Source organism: Gorilla gorilla, chromosome 14, assembly GCF_029281585.2.
Source record: "Gorilla gorilla gorilla isolate KB3781 chromosome 14, NHGRI_mGorGor1-v2.1_pri, whole genome shotgun sequence".
Taxonomy (NCBI): domain Eukaryota; kingdom Metazoa; phylum Chordata; class Mammalia; order Primates; family Hominidae; genus Gorilla; species Gorilla gorilla.
Window position 1 is genome coordinate 123,832,612 of NC_073238.2, and position 23,731 is coordinate 123,856,342.

Sequence of the window (23,731 nt, forward strand, 5' to 3'; positions counted from 1 at the left end):
TGGTTACTGTTGAGTTTTACTTTTTCAGTTTTTAAGGGTAAATCTTATCCTTTTCCTCTCTAGAACCATCTAGGATTAGGACTTGTTAGTTGTCATCAAAACTGTAGCAACGGCGGTGAAGAGCTTGGCCCTGGAGTTAGATTGTCCTGGGCTCAATTCCAGCTCAGCCACTTTCCTCATCTGTGTCAGCTTCCCAGAGCTGCTGTAACCAAGTACTACAAACTCCATGGCTTAAAGCAGTAGGCATTTCCTCTCCCAGCTCTGGAAGTGAGAAGTTCAACACTGAGTCGTCAGCAGGGCTTCCTCTGAAACTCTGGGTGGCATCCGCTCTGGCCTCTTCCTGGTCTCTGGTGGCGGCCATAGATCCTCAGTGTTCCTTGGCTTGCAGCTGTGTCACTGACACCTCTGCCTGCAGCACGTGGCCCTCTGCTATGTGTCTCCCGTGGCGTTTCCCTTTTCTTTTCAGGACATGAGTCACATTGGATTAGGCCCTACCCTAATGATCTCGCCTTAACTTGAGTACTCTCCAAAGACCCTAAACATCACATTCACTTATCTTTGGCGGGGGGACACAGTTCAGCCCATAACAGCATCCCTGTGAACTTGGGTAAGTGAATGAATGTCTACAACCATTATCTGTCTCACTATCAAAAGATGATTGTCATCCAGGCCTGTGTCTGTGAGGAGGATGTGAGGTGATATGAAAAGCCCTTTGCATTCATTCCGGGCTCAAGAAATGCGACTTAACCATCTCCTGCTCCACAGCCCCATTTCTTGGCTATCAATTATTTAAACTTGCTACATTCAAAGGCAAGCTAGGAGACACCATAAAATGTACAAAGATGTCCCCTTACTCTGGGCGAGCTCACACACTTTGAGGAGAGGTCAGAGTTTGTAACACAGAATAGAATTTATGTCTTGTCCGGAGAAAAGCAAACAGGCAGCTCTGAGGGAGGGTAGAGCGTTGCTTGTTAGGTGACTTGCCAAGGGCATCATAGCAAACTGGTTACAAAGTGGGAACCTAAATCTCAGTTTTCAGATTCCCAATTCAGTTTCTTTCCCATTTGGACACATTGTCCAGTTATATCACTTGTCACCTTTTAACCACTCAGGCATTATCAAACCTAACCCATGTTTGTTCATAAGAGGTACTGATGTCAGCTGGGCACCGTGGCTCACACCTGTAATCCCAGCACTTTGGGAGGCCAAGACGGGTGGATCACCTGAGGTCAGCAGTTCTAGACTAGCCTGGCCAACATGTGAAACCCTGTCTCTACTAAAAATACAGAAATTAGTTGGGCGTGGTGGTGGGCACCTTTAATCCCATCTACTAAGGAGGCTGAGGCAGGACAATTGTTTGAACCCAGGAGGCAGAGGTTGCAGTCAGCCGAGATCACACCATTGCACTCCAGCCTGGGCAACAAGAGTGAAACTCTGTTCACTGAGGTACTGATATCATGTGAGAGAATCATTAGGGGATGCCCATAACCTTCTGGGTGGTCCACATGCACTGCCCTTTGCACAGCTTACTCCCGGTTCCCAACCCTCTACGTATCCCCCATCATACCCATTTGCCCTGCTCTGTTGTACAGGGGAAATTCCCTTTCTTCTTCTGGAGAAACCCCAATAAAAATTAATAAAGTAAAATAAAATAAAACACACAGCTACCAGCTTCAGTACACAGCGTGTAAGAAATCACATTCTTGTCACCTATCAAAAGCAAAACAATTCCTGAATACTTCACCCATCAACAAATCACTGAAGTCCATTTAGTGTGAGTAAAATAATGAGCCACCTTTTTCATATCCTTGCCTTTGGCACTGCAAATTCAGTCTCAGTTACTTCAGCCTCAGTCTCTGTTACTTACCATTTTTTGTATTTTTATGCTTTCCTATACACTAAGTTTGATACATGAGCAAAAATCCATCTATGAGAAGAAAGGGTGGTTGCTGATACTGATAAATTCATTCTGGTTTTGGCTAGCAAGATGATGAGGATTCTCAATCCAGGAAAAGTCATACACTGACTTTTCAGTGAGAATGCTGAGGATTTAAGAAAGGAAATAAGAAATGTCTTCAGCTGAGAAGGTAACTGGGTACTGTCTTGGTCAGTTCAATCTTCTTTCCCAAATTACCATAGACTATGTGGCTCATGAGCAACAGAAAGTTCTCATAGTCCTGGATGAGCAACAGAAAGTTCTCATAGTTCTGGAGGGTGGAAAGTCCAAGATCAAATTGTCAGCAAATTCAGTATTCAGTGGAAGCTCACCTCCTGGTTTGGAGAGAGAACCTTCTTGTTCTCTCTATGAACTGTGTTCTCACATGATGTTAGGTTAGTGCAAAAGTAATTGCAGTTCAGGCGTGAATATTAAATCATTATAACTAGAATCAAACACATCTTTATTAATCAAAATAGGAACCATTACAATGAACACATTTTTGCCAATGAGAAGTAAGTTTTGTTTATCCCTGTAGTGTAAAATAATTCTGTGCTTTGAGAATCGACAAACTCTTGGATAGCATTTTCTGCATCCCGCCACTTGCAGAAGCATTTTCCCTGCAAAAAGTTGTCGAGATGCTTAAAGAGGTGGTAGATGGTTGGCAAGGGGTCAGGTGAATATGGTGGATGAGGCAAAACTTCATAGCCCAAGTCTTTCCACTTTGGTTGTGTGACGTGTGGTTGGGCGTTGTCATGGAGAAGAATTGGGCCCTTCCTGTTGACCAATACCGGCTGCAGGCGTTGTAGTTTTCCATGCATCTCATCGATTTGCTGAGCATACTTCTCACATGTAATGGTTTCGCTGGGATTCAGAAAGCTGTAGTGGATCAGACCAGCAGCAGATCATCAAACAGTGACATGACCTCTTTTTTGGTGCAAATTTGGCTTTAGGAAGTGCTTTGGAGCTTCTTCTTGGTCCAGCCACTGAGCTGGTCATCGCTGGTTGTCATATAAAATCCACTTTTGTCATACATCATAATCTGATCCAGAAACGGTTCGTTGTTGTTGCATAGAATAAGAGAAAATAATACTTTGAAACTACATTTTTTTTATTCTCACTTAGTTCATGAGTCACCCACTTATCAAGCTATTTCACCATTCCAATTTTCTTCAAATGTCAAACGACCCTAGAATGTTCGACCTTGAGTTCTTTGGCAACTTCTCATGTAGTTGTAAGACGATCAGCTTCGATGACTGCTCTCAGTTGGTCATTGTCAACTTCCAATGGTCAGCCACTGCACTCCTCATCTTCAAGGCTCTCGTCTCTTTAGCAAAACTTCTTGAACCACCACTGCACTGTATGTTCATTAGCAGCTCCTGAGCCAAATGCATTGTTGGTGTTGTGAGTTGCCTCTGCTCTTTTATGACTCATTTGGAACCCAAATAAGAAAATCGCTCAAATTTGCTTTTTATCTAACATTATTCTCATAGGCTAAAATAAACATAAAATAAACAGCAAGTAATAAGTCATTCGCAAAAAACCTAAAGCAAGAAATGCACACTAACACGACGTATAACATAACCACATTTATTTAAGAATGTATTCCAATATCAAACGGCGAATTTCAACAATGCGAAAACCACAATTACATTTACACTGACCTAATAGGAAGGAATAAGTCTGTTCTCTTCAGCCTCCTCTAAGCGCACTAATCCCATTCATGAAAGCTCCACCCTCATGACTTAATCACCTGTCAAAGGCCCCACCTCTTAATATCATCATATTGGGGGTTAGGATTTGAACGTAGGGACCTTGGGATACATTCTATCCATGGCAGGTGTGTTTCCCAGCCTATGTTACACACCAGACTGTACTGCCACACATGTGAGCCCTCGTTTACCCACAGTACCTGCCAAAATAAGACACACGTGTGATTCCCATGTGGCTGTCCATGAGACATGTCCCACACTCCCACTACTTGCTCCGAGGAAAGCAAGTAAATAAAGATGTGTAGGCAAAACACTCCCTCCCTTAATTGCACTAAGGAAACTGAATAAACTCATTTTAGAAGATACCAAATTTACTGCAGTGAACTTTAGATGAAACACTAAGGTATTAAACAGAAAATAACAGAAAACTGATGACTTCAGCTTTGGCATTGCGTTTCCTTCAGCTTGCGGAACAGCCGAACATGAGAATCATAAACACAGAAGGCAACAGGATGCAACTGCATAGATCTTTGCTCATTTCCTTTTTGGTTTTCTCCTCTTCCTCCTCCTCCATTGCAACCTTGCCTGTATCTCAGGTTAACCACTGTAAGTGCAAAGGGAATTTTACATAGATTTTTTTTAAATGGGTGATGTAATTTTAAACGTCATTTTTGAAAAACCTGTAGGAAACTATTATATTGCCATGAATTTCAGCTAGGGAATGAAAGTCAATTGCTCACTGATACTTTACAAAATAAAAATGTCCCAGAATATTTAAAATATTCGATATATAATATATGGGGAAGAAGCGATTCTACCTCTCAAATAAGTATTCTGAATGGACGTTTTGGTATTCCATTATTATGGACTCTAGTTACATCTGAATTCACGCTTAAGTGGCCATAAAGAATGCTCAGATTTCTTAAGAGGTATGTTTTTAAAGAGCATGCCAAATGTTTAAAAATGGCTACTGGATTAATTTTCATTCCTTTCAAATTTCCTTTGGTTAAATGGTTTGAAGTGCTTCATGACAGTGCTAAACATATATTAGAGGACTGAAAAATATATTTGACGCGTTGTAAAAACCATTTTCCTTATAAAAGATAAGGATTCTTTCCAGTTCCCTAGTAAATGCACAATGGACAGGTATTTGGGTGTTCCTGGGATAAAGAAAGACGGGGAAACTTTTGGGAAACGATGTAACAAAGACAGCCCTGTTGAATGTGATCATGTGCTTGGGAAATGCAGTCATTGCTTTCTGTCTCTGCTGCTTTTCACAGGTATAAGCCACTGGCTGATACGTTCCTGCGTGAGAAGAAGGAACAGTCAGCTGCCGAGCGATGTCGACTTGTTCTCCAGCAGTGTAAATTACAAGGCTGGCAGGTTGGTGACCTACAAGCTATGAAAATAACATTTTAGGATTTTAAATAAATGAGCTGAGTCATTGCAGGGAGCCACCAGAATCTTCCTGGCAAAAACAAATTCCTTTGATGTGTTTGGCAAGGCGTGACATTAAGTGTATACCCTGGAAATTTGTCATTCTTTATGACTTACCGATTTTAACATCTTGCAGCCAACACGAGAGGAAATCTAACAGGCTCCCTTTACAACATGACAGAAGCTCATGAGCCCCATTCTGTTTGCCCGTGTGTCAGATTCATACCTTGTCAGTAAAGCATTTTGTCATATTTACCCATAGCAGGAGTCAGAGGAGCCAAAATTGAAGAACTAAGGTTGATTTCTTTGTGCAGAGTTGGTCTCTCATAAGTGCATGTTCAACCTGGACTTCCCCAGCTCGTTCACGTCTCAGTCAGCTCCCCTTTTTTTCTGTTTCTCTTTGCCCTGCTTCTCACCTGCCATACAGTGAAAATGTCACCATCCTTTGAAGCCCATTTGTTGGCAAAAGCTTCATAATTGGAAACACTTTATTATAGTCTGTGATCCATTTGAATGGCAGACCCTAGGGGCCAATGAAAGCTACAGCTAGACTTGCAGAAAAAGAAAATAACCTGAGACAAAATTACAGGCAAATGTTTACCAGAAACAGGAGAGGATGGTTCCAGATTTTGTTAAATACCTTCAACAACATCAGAGTCCATCCTTGACTCATTTTAGGAAGTAGAGGTTTGAAGTGAGAAGGGCAGATTAGAGTAACAATGGGAAACCACGCAGTCCATGACACCAGAAATTATTTGGAAGTTTCTTGCTGTAAAACCACCAAAAGTGTACAGGTGGCAAAAACAACGGTAGCTAAAAGCTTTGGTAAAAATATGACAATTACTGGAAAGTAGACATAAAGTGCATCTTTAAAAAGTGATAGGGAGAATATCTATGAGTAAAAATATATGATAATTGATGAGTCAAAGGATGAGGACTTGGCTTTAGAAATGACATGAGCTGATGATTCAGAATTGCTGAATAGGTCCAAAAGTGGCCCAGTCTAAGTAAAACAGGGAGGGAAGACTGGATTGACACTCACACACTCATCTGTCTATGACAAAGAACAAAGAACCTAGAATTTTGGCATTGATGAGTAATGATTTCATTGTCTGTGCCACCCGATCTTTTTCTTTGTTATCTTTTTTCCTTTTCTTTTTTTTTAACTAATAATGAAATTTGAACTTTAAATAACAATCTGAAGGAGGAAGCTTACTCAGTCTGAAGTTGTCAGTGATGCACATCAGTGCCAAAAGATTGGATAAAAAGGGAAGGAGGAAGAAGGAGGAATTACTAACCAAAAGTGATGTCCGCCAACCCCTCCAGAGTCAGTGACATAGGGGTGGGATTCACATATATCAGCATTTATTCTGTCTATAGGTAACTGAAGTCAGTTCAATGGAATCATTACTGAGATTTTGAATAAGTAATTATATAGTAGTAGTCCACGGATGATGTAACACTAAGATATTCTTATTGTATTCTTTTGCTTTTAAAGACTACTTACAGATAATGATATACATATATGTATATGTATGTGTATATATGTGTATGTGTGTGTGTATATATATATATATATATCTGTGAGATAGATGTATGTGTATGAGGGAGAGAGAGAGGGAGAATTTTTATTAGTAGAAGAAAGCAAGGGAATCTGTAATAATTATTTCACTAAGAGAGTGATTGGCGGTAACCACAATACCTGAGCAGTGGTCCCTCTGATAGACCACTGTAAAGTACAGGTCAAATATGAGAGGAGACCAGAAGACAAATTGGTAAGCCCTGCCAGCCATCATTTCTTCTATATTGGTGCTTTTGCTAGGATACTTGAAATTGCAGCTGAGGATAGCATTAAATTGAAACATACGTTGGGACTTTCAACAAGAGCATTAAAATTTATTTTAAATGGGAAAGGGATCCCATTTCATGGCACTAATCTATTTTCTCCACACTTTTCACCTGCCTAAAAAGAAGCTGAAAACACAAGACAAAAAAATTAAAAGGAAAGAGAAATAAATGTGCTCATTCACTGAGCATATTTGCTTATGAGTCCCCTGTTGTCTAGTCAGAAAAGACAGTATTTCTTCAGCTTCTTCAAGATGTAACCTATGATATACTTTATACTACCAGACAAATAATCAACTTCACAGAAATGAAGCGTATTCATACTTCACTTTTATATTGGTCTGACAAAGGACAAAAAGCTTTCGTTAAAAAATAAATAAATAAAACAAAAAACACTCATTCCTAACCTGGAAAGTTAGACTCCTCAGTTTCAAAAGCAAAGCATTTTTTAGATATGTGTTGCTAATTACAGAAAGAATTCCTCCTAGTCAATTCTGTTTTTAATTAATACAGGGATTCAATCAGAAGCTGTTAGGCTGCAGGGACAACAAGGTTGTATCGGATGGTTATTCTATCTGTAGCATTATTTCCAAATTGCTAAGAGTTATAATGTGTGTTTTCATTAACCAGTCAGTTCATCCTTTAGTCCTGAGTGGTTAGCATGAAATGAATGGTTACTCTTTTCCATATTTTTAAAAGCAGTGCTGGAGGACAGAAGTGATTAGAATTATATTTTGCTGTGTTAAGTGGTATACAGTGTTAGCTAGAAATTCATTTCTTTTAACTGAAAATAGTAATTTCGTTGTCATTCTAATGCGTCTTGGAGATCTGGCAGGTTTTGTCTTCTGTCTTTAACTTTAATCAGACCCTGTAGAAGGAAAGCCTTGAATCATCAATATGAGATTGTAACTCTGTAATTCTTATACTCTCCAACATTGTAGCAATTCAGTAAGCCTTGGTGCACATTTGATTTCCTTCTGTTTCAGATGAGGATAGAGATGTGGTATCTTCAGTACTATTACTTTTGTATGCCGATCTATGCACCTGTGTCTGCTTTTCATGCTTTAGGTAGTCACAGGTTTGTAGTCTGCACATGAGGTACTGGAATTTTTAGTATTTAATAAAAAATAATTCCTCTCATCTACAGAGTACATTACAACTATTCATAGTTTTTATTTTATTTTATTTGAGCCTAATAACTCTATGCAGAAAAGGAAAGTAGACAGCACGTACAGGAGTGACCTTATTTTAGATTTGAGGTAATGGAATGTCACAGAGAGCCCTTGTCTTAATTAGAGATCAGTGTACTGATCAAAATACTAGGTGCAGTTAATATTCAGTTTCAGTGGGAGTGCCACTTTGCTGAGACCAACGTCTAGCTTTTCCTATGTCATGTTCTTTCCACTGCATTTAACTCAATCTGTATCTTCTAATATAACTATCTGAAGTCATTTTGCTCATATTACAGGACTTGGAAGGGATAGATTATGCATCACAGTACGAGCTTTGATCAAAGGCACTTATACCCTTTATTCGTCTGAGCAGCCTGCCCCTTGTACAGTGTCTTTTTTATGTTTATAATTCACCCAGCAAATGAAGGAAAAACAAGCAGACTACTTCCCATTACAGGGTGACTCTGATCAGAATCCTTTTCAACCCAAACTGTCAATCAAACTGACCCTGAAATAGCACAATGCCTTTGCACCCTCATTCCCAACTACATCTTGGAAACAAGAGGAGAAGGAAAAGGAGGAGTAAGGAAAGGAGAAGATAGAGAAGGAGAACTGGAATCAAGTGAAGAGTCTCAGGAAGCATTTGATATCAATTCTAATTCTGAGGGTTAAGACCTAGATGTGACTCAGGCCATCCAGAGGAAAGGACAGGGGTGGGGGCAACTCATAGGCGGTGCTGGTGGAAATGCATGTCAAAGGAGCATCCCTGCGCCTTCGCAGCTAGAGCGAAGGCAGTTTGAAAACAGTTTATTAGGCTATTCCGCAGATCCACACAGTTTACAGTATACCGAGTTTTGCTCACGTGCCAATTCTCAGCGAGACATTCCCTGGCTACTAGATTTTAAATTCTCACTATCCTCGACCTTCCTACTGCATCTTCTCATCCTCTTCTCTGCTTTGTTCTCCTCCATGGTGCCTGGGACCTTCTGTTACGCTTCAGATTGCAGTCCTTAACATGCTGTTCACCACCTTTCCTCCATAGCGTGGGAACTCCATCACGAGGGCTTTGTGTCTGCAGCTTACTGCTGCATCCCCAGCATAGAAGCCAGAGAAAGACACAGGACAGACACTCTGTGCCTGGATGCTGGGCCAAGAAATGAGTTTCTGTAAATAAGAAACTACCAAACAATACAGTACACTTGATGTGGATGCAAAGACATGTAAGAATTTTTACAGGCTGGGCGCAGTGGCTCACGCCTGTAATCCCAGCACTTTGAGAGGCTGAGGCGAGTGGATCACCTGGGGTCAGGAGTTCAAGACCAGTCTGGCCAACATGGTGAAACCCTGTCTCTACTAAAAATACAAAAAAATAGCCAGGGATGGTGGTGGGTGCCTGTAATTCCAGCTACTTGGGAGGCTGAGGCAGGAGAATTACTTGAACCTGGGAGGTGGACGTTGTAGTGAGCAGAGATTGTGCCATTGCACTCCAGCCTGGACAACAAGAGTGAAACTCCATCTCAAAACAAACAAACAAACAAAAAACTTTAAAATTTATTGTTTTGAAGTGAAATAAGAATCCAATGGATTTTTAGCTTTATATCTACGTGTATAAGATACATGTATTAATGCATTAATTCTGTAATTAAAAATAATTTTAAAATTTTGAAACTACTACATAAATGTAATTTTAGCATAGAATACTATATAGGGTCAAATTAATTATTTTAAACATTTGTGAGAAAGCTGTAAGTCACACCGCATTTTGCACCAAAATATTTTTGTTTTCCAATATATAATTTCTGTTGTGTCTTTTATACCACTAGACTGTACTTCTCAAAGGAATCTTGTGCCCTCTTTCATAGAATTTGAACTGGGCACCATAAGTTTTGGCAAAGTCATACATGTTGCTGTTTCCTTAACATACTCAAAATTGCTACTTTTACATAATGTGGTTTGATTTTGAAGAAAGGAAAATCAGGATGTAGTGGTGGCTAGAAGGGAATCTTTCACGTTGGTGGCTTCTTATGTTTACAGTGAAATGACATATTTTAAAAACATGGTGGACTAGTCAGAGCCACGTCCTTATTTGCAAAGTGGGATTTATGTAACTTGTTTGCAAAAAGGAATGGAAGTATTTTGAAATGATTTGAGTAAGACCTGCATGACTAACTTCTAGTGCTGTTTTCTGTCGCAGCAGATATAGTTTTCTTTATGAAACAAAGAGTTCATGGATTACCTCACTATGGAAAAATATCCAAATAGTTTGAATTAACTCCTGGTTTGAAAACAAGTTAAATTAAGCCAATAGTTATTAACCATCTGCTATTTGTTTCATTATTGTTATTATTCAGGTATTTTCCTTATCTGAACATATGCATTTTAAATTCAGTGCTATCTTAAGGTAACTTGGAAAGGATCCCTCTGGAACTGTGTATAGTTAATCAAAGACTATTTGCCCGAATTTCTCCAAGCCACAGAAGAGTGACTGGACAGCAATTAGGCCCCTGTGGAACATGCTTGTTTTTCGTGTTATATCATTTATGTAAAATGAAAACCTCTGAAGCTAATTCTAAGTGGAAAAATAAGTGGTATAATCTGATTTTCACACATTTTATATGCATCAACTGGTTATAGGATGATTTCTTCTGTGTAGTTATTTGAATGCTATATTCATTTTAAAGCCATCTGGAGGGATGACGAATGAAGAAACAAATCTGTCAGAGTCGGTCCATGTGATACCAGGGGTGCTGCTTCGGAACACAGGCACTCACACAGCACTGGGAGAGTCAAGAGGGCGACTGCACCGATGTGGCTCTGTGCAGAAAGGCTTTCCCAGTGGTACTTTTCACTGATAGTTCAAGCAGATGTCGAGAACTTTGGGGCAAAAGAAGTTTTGTGGGTAGGCAGAGAAGAGTGGCCTGTGTGTCCCGTTTGAGGCAGGAACTTGTGATACCTGTTACTGGAAATTGTGGAAGGAGAAGTTGAGATCTTAACCTTAGAGATAACATATCGTCTATGATTTTAAGGATGAGGAGTCAGACACACAGATCCTTCTGGTGGCTTACTCAAGATTATACAGACAGGAAGAAAGAAACAAAATTAGAACACCGACTTCATCTCAAGTACCGGCATGATACGATACTTACTCTAGTGTGTGTGCATGTGTGTATGTAAAAGAGACAGAGAGAGAGGCTCTGAAAGAAATAACAAAGGGTACTCAACAAAAAACATACTCCAAATTGTAATGAGATATGCTTTTCCTATTTGTGTTTACTCGTGAACAAAGAAATTCACAATCTTTGTTTTTATCACAATCTTCTAATGTAATGTTTACAGAATAGTCTAGATTTTATTACCCAAATAGTTTGAAATAAGTCATAGTTTGAAAATGAGTTAAATTAAGTTATGATCTTTGAAGGATTTGCTCTTATATTGCCAAGAACTGCAACATTAACATTTTACCACAACATTACATAAAATCAGCTGGATGAAGGTTTTATTATTTCATTAATCTGCAATAGTACAGTAGAGAAAACAGAAGAGCAAGGAACTGTTAAAGTTTTAACTACCTCTCACTTTTTTTACATTCTCTATGATGAGACAATTGTATTAGGGCCCTTACTTCTTATTAGTACGATAAATTAATGGTTTATAACCTTTGTTTTACTACTCAGGGAACACTTCATAAATCAACTATAATTACAAGCTAGAAAATAGCCTATAAAATGATTCTTTCTTTTGTATCCTTTCTCCTTCTCTGGAATTATAAATGTTGAAAATAATAAGCATTAGGAACCTAAGAGTACACCTTGAAACTATGTACATTCTGTTTGGAATCACCATATATATTATATTATATTATATTATATTATATTATATTATATTATATTATATTATATGTGTGTGTGTCTGGGTGTGTGTATTTCCTTTCTTCTTTTGTGCCAAACACATGCATACACACACACCATATACATATATGACACATTTTTGTTATAAAAGTAGTATGTATCCTTGATAGGAAATTTGAAAAAGAAAAAAACTGAGGAAGAAAATACAATCTACCAGAATTGAACTACCTAAAGATAACTACTGAAAATATTTGGTGCGTATTCATTCACTTTGTTTTTAAATATGATATTACATGTATTTGATCCTTACTCAGTGTGTCTTTCTCTCTTTCCACACTTAACTTCCTGAGGACAGGTGTCATGTCGCCGTGTTCTTTTGTATTTTTACATGTGTGCACGTGTGTGTGTTTCACTATGACATCTCTTACAGGGTCTGGCACATAGTGTGTATGAAACTTGTGTTTGTTGAATGAATGAATGAATGAATGAACCTCCTACTGATGACCACATCTTCCCTTTGCAAATGAAGGTATCTGCAGTGCGTTTGGGTGATATGTGTGATAGTTTCTGCCTTTAGAGTAATTTTACATTTTTTCACTCAGTTTCATTATGCATGAAGAGTAATATCTTAAAGTACTATCTGGCACCTACTAATTGCTGATTAAAACTGACTAGGCCTATGCCTAATCCAACTTTGATTGCTTAGAAATCCATCTGTTTTCCTCTACTTCAAGTTTATTGATTGACTGATTCAACAAACATTTACTGATCACCATATGAGTTCCCCCAAATTAGGCAAGGCAATTGCGATGGCTCACAGTCTGCTGGGGGAGAAACAGTCAGCTTTAAACTAATAAATAATCACAGGTTAGGATCCAGGTGCAAAGAGAGTAAAAGGGACACTGCAGTAGTGAACTGGAGGGTTCCTGACCTAGACAGGGCAGTTGTCATGCAGGGCATTTCTGGGAGGGTCACATGCAGGCCCAAATCTGAAGGGTGAGAAGGAGCTGGGGACGTGCTGAGGCAGGACCAAGGGGCCCAGGGTGAGGGGCCCGAGTGTGCTGAGCCCCCGAGGTGAGGACATCCTGGGAGAACTGACAGGAGAGTAGGAGGGCTGGGGACAGAACCAGATGAGAATGGGAGACAGGGATGCTACAAAGCCATGTTTCTCAACCTTTATGTTTTCATTATTGCCCCACTAAGGAGAAAAACTGAGAGAATTAATAAAGAATTGACTTCTGGGGAGGCAAAAATAACTTTGCTATTACAACAGTTTCTGACCTTCAAAGCTCAGTCCTGCTGGATAATATGAGGCCCCTAACAACTACTGAAAGAGGGGTGTTTGTGCCTGTTCCTACTGAGAGATCCAACTCCATATCTTCTATGTCAATATAAATTTCCCCAACTTCAAGATTATTTAGTCATTCGATAAGCATTTACTGAGCACGTATTATATGCCAGAAGCCTTGTAATTGCTAACACGTTTTTCTTCTCAAGAACCGGTTGCACCCACTGGACAGGATCACCACAAGGAGAAGGTGTGTTTAGAGCTAAATGGGTCGGAACCAGTGGGACTTTATGTGTCAAAGTGCAGCATTCTATTTTAGGTTCAATGCATGCTACTGATAAGTTTTGGAGAGGGTAGAACATGACCTGATTTATGCTTTAAATGTAAAAAAGTGGTATTAGAGAGCAAGAACAGAGCTGGGAAACGAGTTCCCAAGCCAATGTGGCAGCTCAAGCAAGAGAGAGCCATGGTGGATGGGACAAGGGAGGAAGCCGAGAACACGAAGGGAGGGGAGAGGACCTCACCATGGCAACAATGAAGGTGCCTGTTAAGTTACATTGACTTGAAGGTGGAATCTCTTTTAAAACCAAAATATTAATGTAGATCAGAAATATACTCAAGCTGTTTTTAAAAACGAACTTGCTCCATAAAATATGTTTGGAGCTCTAGATGATGGAAAAGACTCGGCCCTTTAGGGCTGAAAACAGAAGACAGTTCACAAAATTAAATGGGATTCTCAAAGCAAATGTGAGCACACCACAGGACAGACATATGCAGAATTAGGAAAGCAATGCCAGAACTTTTGAATAGCTACAAATAGTCCTAAAGATGCACTACATAAGATCAGATGTGCAGGATAAAAAACCATGGTATCATGTTTTTAGAAGAAAAGCACACATCAAAATATGTAAATGCCATCAACTTGGCAGATGACGATAGGACAAGGGCTCCCACACCCCAGGGAGTGCCAAAGGCCATGACCATGTTTGTGTTGCTGTTTGGCCATTTATGACATGCAGTCCCATGGGGCAAACCATTATTGACATGATTTAGGCCATTTTGTTAAAAAGAAAGATCAAATGTGTGCTCTGACTGAATATATTAACTTATCAAATACACTTTCCTCTGTGCTTTTGAAGCTAATTACCTTTGTTTGGGTGTGGCTTTGGTATGCTTTTTCACAATGTGTCTCTTTGGGAGAAGTGATTTTCTTTAAGCACTCTTGACCATATCAATATGATTTCCATAATGAAATAACGTACAGAATTACATAGTGAGTCATTCACTAGTAAGCTCAAAATAGTAACTTTTATTCATCACTGCCTGCTATGCAGGTCATACTGTTCTAGGTAAGAATAATTAATTTTTCTTAAACTATAATTATATGTAATTCAAGCCAAACCACCTTCTTCAAATACCAGAAGATACAGTGCTCTATTAGATGTGTGTGGCTGTAATTATCTTTTCTGTGTTGAAGTTAAACTTCAGGAATAGTCTATTTATAACAAAGAGAACATGTATTTTCATATAAATGTATCCTTTGAGAATGTTTAAAAGTACATTCAGACATTCAGAGCCAGGCTGAACACTAGAATTTTTCTATTTAGTAGCTTTTCAAAGCAACCATGAAAATGTAGAGTGTGGAAGTATTAATAGTAAAATATTCACACACGAAAAAGTAATGGTCATTCTTAGAAATTTAACGAATGAAATGGGGGAAATGTGAATTCAGCCTGGAGAGGATGCCTTTAGTTCAATGGTTTCTTTACTGAGCTTGTTGAAAGGATAGACAATATTCTACTCATCCCTGTGGTCCCAGCCTCTGTACCCTGCTGGTATGAAGAAGGTGCTTGGCAAACATTTGATTTACGAATGGATACATGAATGAATGAATGAATGAATGAAGGTGAATGAATGGATGAACTAATGAGTGAATGGATGTTCAGAGCAGACAGATGGTAGGATGACGGATGAACAAATGTGAGAAAAGGAACATCAGGAAAAATATAAATATAATGCAACTGAGTGTTATGAGAAAATGATATTGATCCAGGAATGAATTATAGGTAAAGGCCTTTTCATGGCACACATGTAGAAATGTTGGGATTTTGAGATTTGTTTCCCTTGGAAGAGATGACCTGGTAGGCACAGAAACTGTTTCGCGTAGCAAAAATAGAACAGGGTTGTGAAGGAGCACAATGACATTCTGAGATCAGCAGGAAGGAAAGCAAATCTGAGGGGAGAACTCTGCAGACATCAGAACACATGAAAAGATTGTGTTGTTCATATCACCATCAATAAAGCTATTCTTAACAAACTGGGAACAGATTTACATTGCTGGGCACTTTAAAAAATACTAGGGCATTTTTCCAGAATACTGATATGTGAAAGATGTGACTACTTTTGATGCAACTACGATAGTACATATCCTTTGAAAAAGCTGGAAGTATTTACTAGACTAGGGCTGTTTTTAGAGCAAGAGGGGTTAACATTTTTAAAGATTAATTTTGTATGAAAATAAAGCATTTTAGTTGCAGAAAAGAAGCTAGCATTCACAATAAGACCTTTCTCATTAAAATATAATCTATGTTAATAAAATATTCCAATGATTGTTGACTTTTTTTTTTTTTTTAGACGGAGTCTTGCTCTGTTGCCCAGGCTGGAGTGCAGTGGCACAATCTCAGCTCACTGCAACCTCCACCTCCCGGGTTCAAGCAATTCTCCTGCCTCAGCCTCCCAAGTAGCTGGGACTACAGGCACCTGCCACCACGCCCGGCTAATTTTTTGTATTTTTAGTAGAGACAGGGTTTCACCATGTTAGCCAGGATGGTCTCAATCTCCTAACCTCATGATCCACCCGCCTCGGCCTCCCAAAGTGCTGGGATTACAGGCGTGAGCCTCCATGCCCGGCCGATTGTAGACTTAGAAATAAAGGGATCGCATCTAACCCAATCCTGACAACAGTAATGATATTATTCAGTGAAAACTCCATTCATAAGAATGCTTTGGGCCCTGTACAATATATAAAGGAGGTTCACATTGGTTTTCTGCTTCAGGAGAGTATACGGGAAGCTAAAATAATAGTAAATAGCATCTCTTTTAGAGAAATAAAAAAGGGTTAGCTCATATTGTGGAGGGCTTTATAGGCAACATAAAATCATTGAAGTTTCTAGAAGACTAATAAATTGAAGTCAGTGTGCAAGGTGAGTTAAAAAGCAGATAAAGGAGAGATGATGAGTTAAATTCTAGATTTTAGTCGGTAATAATCCTGTATCAGAGGTGATGGCACTGGAAATATGAAACTCAGCATCTTTGTTTCTTTCATCCTATTAGATGTATTTTAATAAAATAAATAGTTTAAATAAGTTGAAAATATTTAAGATTTAATTTTTGATGGCCGGGCGTGGTGGCTCACGCCTATAATCCTAGCACTTTGGGAGGCCAAGGCGGGTGGTTCACCTGGGGTCAGGAGTTCGAGACCAGCCTGACCAACATGGAGAAACCCTGTTTCCACTAAAAATACAAAATTAGCCAGGCACGGTGGCGCATGCCTGTAATCCCAGCTACTCAGGTCTGAGGCAGGAGAATTGCTTGAATCTGGGAGGAGGAGGTTGCGGTGAGCCGAGATCATGCCATTGCACTCCAGTCTGGGCGAAACTCCGCCAAAAAAAAATAATAATTTTTGTAGACAAATGAAATTTTAAATATCTGAGGTCATGTTATAGCAAGTGCTTATTCAAAGCATTTTTTAAAATTCTGCCTTCTCCATTGTACACATCCATTTACTTTCATTTCCTTCACCTTAATACATGTGAATTATGAGCTTTATACTTTTCCAACATTATCTGAGTTTATAAATATCTCACAGTTAAGTTGAATAGTCAGACAGATACACAAGAAGAAAACCAGGACTTCAGTGCTACTGTAGAGATGTATACAAGGTACACTAGTGACATGGATGTACTACTGTAATTGATTTATTATTATAAGGTACACACTAAACAGGAGAAAAATGAATTCCCACTTTGGATCAGAAAGCAATATGATATAGTTGGAGAGTAAGTAAGCTTGAACGTATTGAATAAGTTCTAGAAGCCTACTATACAACATTTCACTGCTATTTAACAACACTGCATTATACGCTTAAAATTTTATTAAGAGGCTAGATATCAGGCTAAGTGTTCTTACCGCAAATTTTAGAGGGAAGGTGAGGGAGGGAGGGATGGAGAGAGGGAAGAAGGAAGGGAGGAAGGAAGAAAAAAAGGAAAGAAGGAAGAGAGGGAGGAAGGGAGGGAGGAGACTAAAAGGGCCATACAATAAAAAAGTCTAATAAACCTTTCAAAGGCATTTGAACATCATCCTGAAAATCATTACAGGCCACTAAATAATTTTAGACAAGAAAGGAACATAATGAGATTGATATTTAGAAAGATCACGCTGAATATAGTTTAAAAAATGGATGCATGTAGACCCATGATAATTTATGGAGCTACTGAAATTATTCACAGAAGTAAACAGGAAGTGGGTTCTAGAAACCTCAATAGAACTTATGACTAAATGGGGACTGGGGGAAAAGCTGTAAACATACTTAGGTGATGCTTGGGGTTCTGGCTTGGGTGATGAGGTGATGACGACTCCATTAGCCTAGAAAGGCAAGAGTGGGTAGGGATGGATGAGATGGGAAAGTGTGTGAGAAATGACCTGTGGAAATCTTTAGGGCTTGAGGCGCTCAGGGAACACCCAGGTAGATGGTCCTTTTGGTCACTGAGCTAGAGAATACAGGATAAGATGGAAACATATGAGTGAGGCTAGGGTGCCTATGAAACATCGACATAAATGTGTGCACAAGGAGATGGGCCCCATAGGTATGGACTCAGGGATAAGATGAGCTCTCACGAGCAGTCTGTAGTGAAAGCTTTTGGAATAATGAACTTACCAGGAAGATGATGAAAAGTAAGAGGAGAATTCAGTGAAGAACTCTGAGGATAGCTAACTTTTCACTGGGGAGCAGCAACATAGCAGCTTCGGACAAACATTGGAACAGAGATGACAGACACACAGAGCAGGGGACCAGGTGAGCTTGTCAAAGAGGTTAAGCTTCAAGAAAAGAGAGTGACCCAGGGTCTTACCCCTGAAAATGTGGTCCACAGACCACCGTCACTGACATCATTTAGGAATGTGTTAGAAATGCAGAATGAATCACTGGCCCCATCCCAACCCACTGGAACAGAATCTACATTTTAACAAGATCCCAAGCGATTAATATGCATTTTTCAGTTTGAGACTTCATAGGATCAAGGGTGTGTGCTTCTTTTAGTCTGGAGCCTAGAGAGCTCCGATTCATCTTATCTCTGGCGCTAACTTTCTGTGTGGACTGTGTGAATGTCATACGTCCTCTCTAAAACATACCTTGTTCTCTTGAAAACTGAAGAGGTTGATCAAGATGATTTCTGAGATCTAACTAGAACAGTGTGGGTTATGGGCACTCTGTTTCTTTGCACCTCCTTTGTAGATTATTAATCCTACTAGTATAGTCTATTGTGGATATCACAAGTGCACATTTCCTTAGAGGAAATTGTACTATTATTCCAAAATAAATTCTATCCAATTTTCTATGTCTCCATAAGTAACTGAAGTGTTTTATGTTGTTTTAATTGACGTGTCCTTCTTCTGTCAAAGCAGAACCATGTGACCTGAGCTTTCTCCTTTACTTTACCTGCATGGGAAACAATTACTGATTGTATTTTTTAGTAGCAGTAAATGAGTAAACTAAATTAAGTGACACACACAATACAAATAATATATGCTTCTTCAACTCCCAAAGAATTCATAGATACAACAAAATGAGAGACGTCACTATTTTTCTAAACTACCAATATGTAAGAAGAGTTCTACATTAGATGTTTTTCTCAATTTCATTAATACAGAGAGAAACGTGCATCATAGAAAAATATCAAAGGATAATAGCTATATTTTTCCTTTGTAAGTGCTATTTCAAAAGTACTGCCAGAAACACTCAGCACTCCTAAAAATTGTCTTTTTAAAAAAAAGAAGTGCTCTACAGGTTCCCTTGAAGTCTCTACTAACACAGCTTCCGTGCCACCTACACTCTAGCACAACCACCGATCCAGCATTTGTCTGTACCTCCACAGCCTACACCTCTCAAAAAAAAAAAAAAAAAAAAAACACCTAAAAATTGTAACAGTAATTGGAGCTTTGGAAGTCATCAATGACAATTTTGTTTAATCTTTTAAAATCTGTCACTTAACAAGAAAAAAAACCTAATGGTTTTCTAATAAAAATAGCGATGACTGTAATTCACAGATGGTTTACTTTTACAGGAGTCAGAATGACATTAACATTTTAATCTCAGCTAGGAACACTCTGCATCTAGCAGTGCACAGGGAGAGGGCTCAGTTGGAGAACATTTTAACCTCTCCTTTTCTCTGCTAGTGAGAAACATTCTTTGATGTGAGAATGCCACCAAAATGAAAAACGTAGGTGATCTGAACCTTTGGTCTAATTTTAATGAATCTTAATTTATTGGATTTGATATAACACTGTAAGACTGATTATACAGTAACATTCATTCCACAGGAAAAAAAAATCAAAAATGGTCAATAATTTTCTTTCGGTCAATGTCATTAATAGACAATGTAAATCCATGAAAATTCAGAATATATGTGATCTTATCTGTGTTTCCCTGCTAAAGAAGGATTCTTAAATTTGTATCTTCATTAATCCCTAGCATCAGTGAAAGTAGAGAACTGTAAAGACTGCATTCAGAATGGTTTCTGAGGAAGAACTGCAAAATATTACTTAACTGCTAATTTCATTGCTTTCAGAAAGACCAAACATTTACTACAAGTATAGCATCTCAAAACAAACAAACAAACAAACAAAAAAACAGCAAAGTCAAACAAATGCTAAAACATCCAATGAGTATCTCCAAATATTGCCAACCCACAAATAAATTATATAGTACAAAACTATATGAAATAAAATGGCCCATTGGATACCCATAAAATATACCCAAGTAGTTGACTGAAGAATTTTTTACGAAATAATCTGAATGTAATAGCAGCAAGCACAATACCCAGGCATTGCAACAAAGTGTTTAGCCATGTCTTGATAGGATGCTTGTATTGTGACTTCAGATCTCCAACCTCCACCGAGTGAATCCGAAGCCCAGAAGCCCCTCATACCTTACAAAGCCCTTGGTTGTACCTCAGCAGTGCAGATTTGCATAGGCTACATGAAAAACCCACCAGGGGATTGGAGGACAGATCCACCCTTCCAACTCCTACCATTGCGCATGTCTGCCTTCCTCTCATTTGTGCTTCGATTGCAACCCTGCTCCTTCCCAGCCATTATCCCAATCCGTGGCTCCCAGAAAGAAGTCCTTTTCTCCACCTCCAAACCTGACCTGACATGCAGATCTGCCCTGTGAAACCATCAATCCACTTCTCAACTACCGACCATCAAGAACTTCATGAAGTATCTAGTACATTCCAAGAAAAGTTCACTTCAACCTCTGTGTCTACTCTTCCTATAATTTACCCTCCATATCTGAACCAAAAGTATTTCCTGAATATACTCTATCCTGAGCTTCCCCTTTTCCCTACTTCCTTTGTCTGAGAGGAGGAGATGACAGGGTCAGCTAGTTCCTGGTTCCCCAGCCTATGGCTGCACCTAGCCATGGGTTGAGATAATGGGGATAATGGCTGGGAAGGAGCAGGGTTGGCAACTGAAGCACAAATGAGAGGAAGGCAGACACTTGCAATGGTAGGAGTTGGAAGGGTGGACCTGTTCTCCAGTCCCCTGGTGGGTTTTTGATGTAGTGATGCCTAAGCAAATCTGCACTGCTGAGGTACAACCAAGGGCTTTGTAAGTTACAATGGGCTTCTGGGCTTCAGATTCACTCGATGGAGGTTGGAGATCTGAAGTCACAATACAAACCGGTAGGCCAGTTTCACCCCATCTTTCTTTTTCCTTTTATTTCCTCCATGACTTATTCTATCACCTGCCACCTTCTGTGACTTACTTCTGGATTGTTGAATGACTCTAGGGTCTGACTTAAGTTTTCATTTGTCATCTTATCTCATTTTCACCCTAGAAGCTATCATCTGTCTCTGTGACTCACTTTATGCAAGGGCTTCACAATTCTTTATCTTCTGTTCTTTTTTTCTAACTGAATTCATCCTGCCCACATCCCTGCCACTTGTGCATTTCAAGAATATATGTCCATATTCTTCAGGAGATGCAAATATATATAAGATGCAAATATATGTAATATATGTGTGTGTATATATACATATATATACATATATATGTATATATATGTGTGTATATATATATACACACACATATATATATAATGGTAAATATATACAAAGCACTATAATAGGATAAATAATCATTTATAGGGTGCTCTGGGAACACAGATGGAAGGTGTCAAAGCCCTAAAGGAAGTGGAAAGGTGGATATCAAAACTCTAGTAATGGAGATGAGGTTTGATTTCAGTTGTAAAGGATAAAGAGGAGTTGGTCAACAGAGAAGCAGCAGTTGCAGAATCTTCCAAACCTAAATGATTAATTGGAGTATTTTGCCCTGCCTTGCCAATGACCAGCTCAATAATCCATTCTTAGACAGTTTTCAGAATTCAAGACAAATTTCAAAAAATATTTTTATAAAATTTAGATCTAGTCCTCTTTACATTTCCCAGCATATCCAAATTGCTCCCGGGAGAATTTCCATGTTTTTCCTATAGTACTCTTCATGATGTAGCCACCAATTACAGATGTAGCCTCTTCCCTCATCTGTGTCCACATAACTATACCCTCAGATGGTTTGCTGTCTTCTGGTTCTTGCCTTTCACATGCTAGTTTCTCTGTCTCACACCCATCATCTCAAGATGCCCTGGGAAATTCCCGCTTATCCCTCAAGACCAAATGGCTTAGAAAACATGCTTCTCACTGAACCCTGCCTGATCACACCTTGATCACTCTTTTTTCTCTAAAGCTGATTGATTCTTGGACATAACTCTATGTCCTGAGCATGGACAATTGCCAGAATCTGCTCACTGCTGACCTTCCCCAGTACACTATGTGCTCCACGAGGACAGAGACCTCCTTCATATCCCCAAATCTAGCACAATGCTCAAGATAAACCTCCTTTGGGTTTTTGAATGGCTGTTAGAAATGCCACTGTAAGAGTTCATACTCATTTTGTCCACCTCCTCTCCTGCTGACGGTCTCCACTGAATTAAGAGAGGGCAACTAGAATCCTGTTCTCCTGTTTCCCTTCCACAGGTCTTTTAGGCATGTTGCTCTCCTTCCATGTTAATTCCCCTAATGATCATTATTGATCCCATCCATTGTGGAGCATCACCAGCCATCATTCCTTTGGAGTTTTGTTTTGGAACCCAGGTTTGGATGAATTTTGTCTTTGGGAGTTAGTCTCCCACAATGAGTTACATCCCACAATCAATGATGAACAGAGAGGTGACATGTTCCCTCCTTTCCAATGCCTGTCTCACAGATTTGTTCTGCAGAGCTCACAGACAGGACCAACTGTTCTTCCTGTCGACTGCCAAAATAAGTCAGCAGTTGGGAAGGAGAAAAAAAAGACTATGAATTATGGAAAATAACTGGGAAGATAAAATGGCAATACAATGAAAAAAAAAAGTAACAATCTCGGTAGCCACCCACTCATGTTACTGTCTCAAATTTCAACCAACTAAAAGAAACTAAACTAAATGAAGAAGAACATCTAGTCAACCAGAAGGCTTTGAAGTAGACCAGTAGTTAAGAGCTTTCCCCATTGATCTAACTAATTAGCCTGACTGTCATAATGCATGATTCAGTCAAAATCTTTGGCAAAACTGTGTTTTATTAAGACAACAGATCATGTAAGGGAAGAGTTAGGTGGAAAGGGGCAAAGTGACAAAGTGTGTTTGGAATAAACTCCATTTTCATATGAAATGGCTCATAAAACATCTCTGGCCAACCATTCTGAAGACAAGTCTGACCTATAAACCTTTCCCGTACCTGATGGTGTGTACACACGTGCCAGCATCTGGTGGTACTATGATGTATGGCATAGGCTAGGGGGTGTTACCATTTTAATGTCCCCAGTTCATGCTTGAGAGCACACATGTTAGACTTCTCACTTTAATGGCGTTTGTCTCAAGTGCTAAGAATCTGATTATAAACTTATTGCAAGTAATACTTTCCCTTTATCTAACAGAATATCATCTCAGAGCTTCCTTGGCACACCACGTTAGGATTCACCAGGCTCTCCTGCAATTACTTATGTCTGCTTCTCCTAAGAGACTATGAGTGCCTTCTATGTGAGGGGTATTCCTCACACCTACCTCGGTTCTGTGAATTCTTCAAATAAGCACAACACACAAGAGAATTACTTAAAAAGTGTATGAATGTGGCTTACAGCTATGTGTTAAGAATTTTCTTTGGCAGCTGTCTTTATCAATA

The 23,731-nt window shown here is 39.2% G+C and overlaps 1 protein-coding gene across 1 annotated transcript in view; it reads left to right on the forward strand.

Moving 5' to 3' along the window:
- Positions 1-23,731, forward strand: part of MYO16 (myosin XVI) — a 583,910-nt gene that overhangs the window by 471,618 nt on the left and 88,561 nt on the right. The window contains exon 28 of the mRNA XM_019039479.4: positions 4,929-5,031. Coding sequence (XP_018895024.4) covers positions 4,929-5,031 — 103 coding nt within the window. The remainder of the gene's footprint in view (positions 1-4,928; positions 5,032-23,731) is intronic.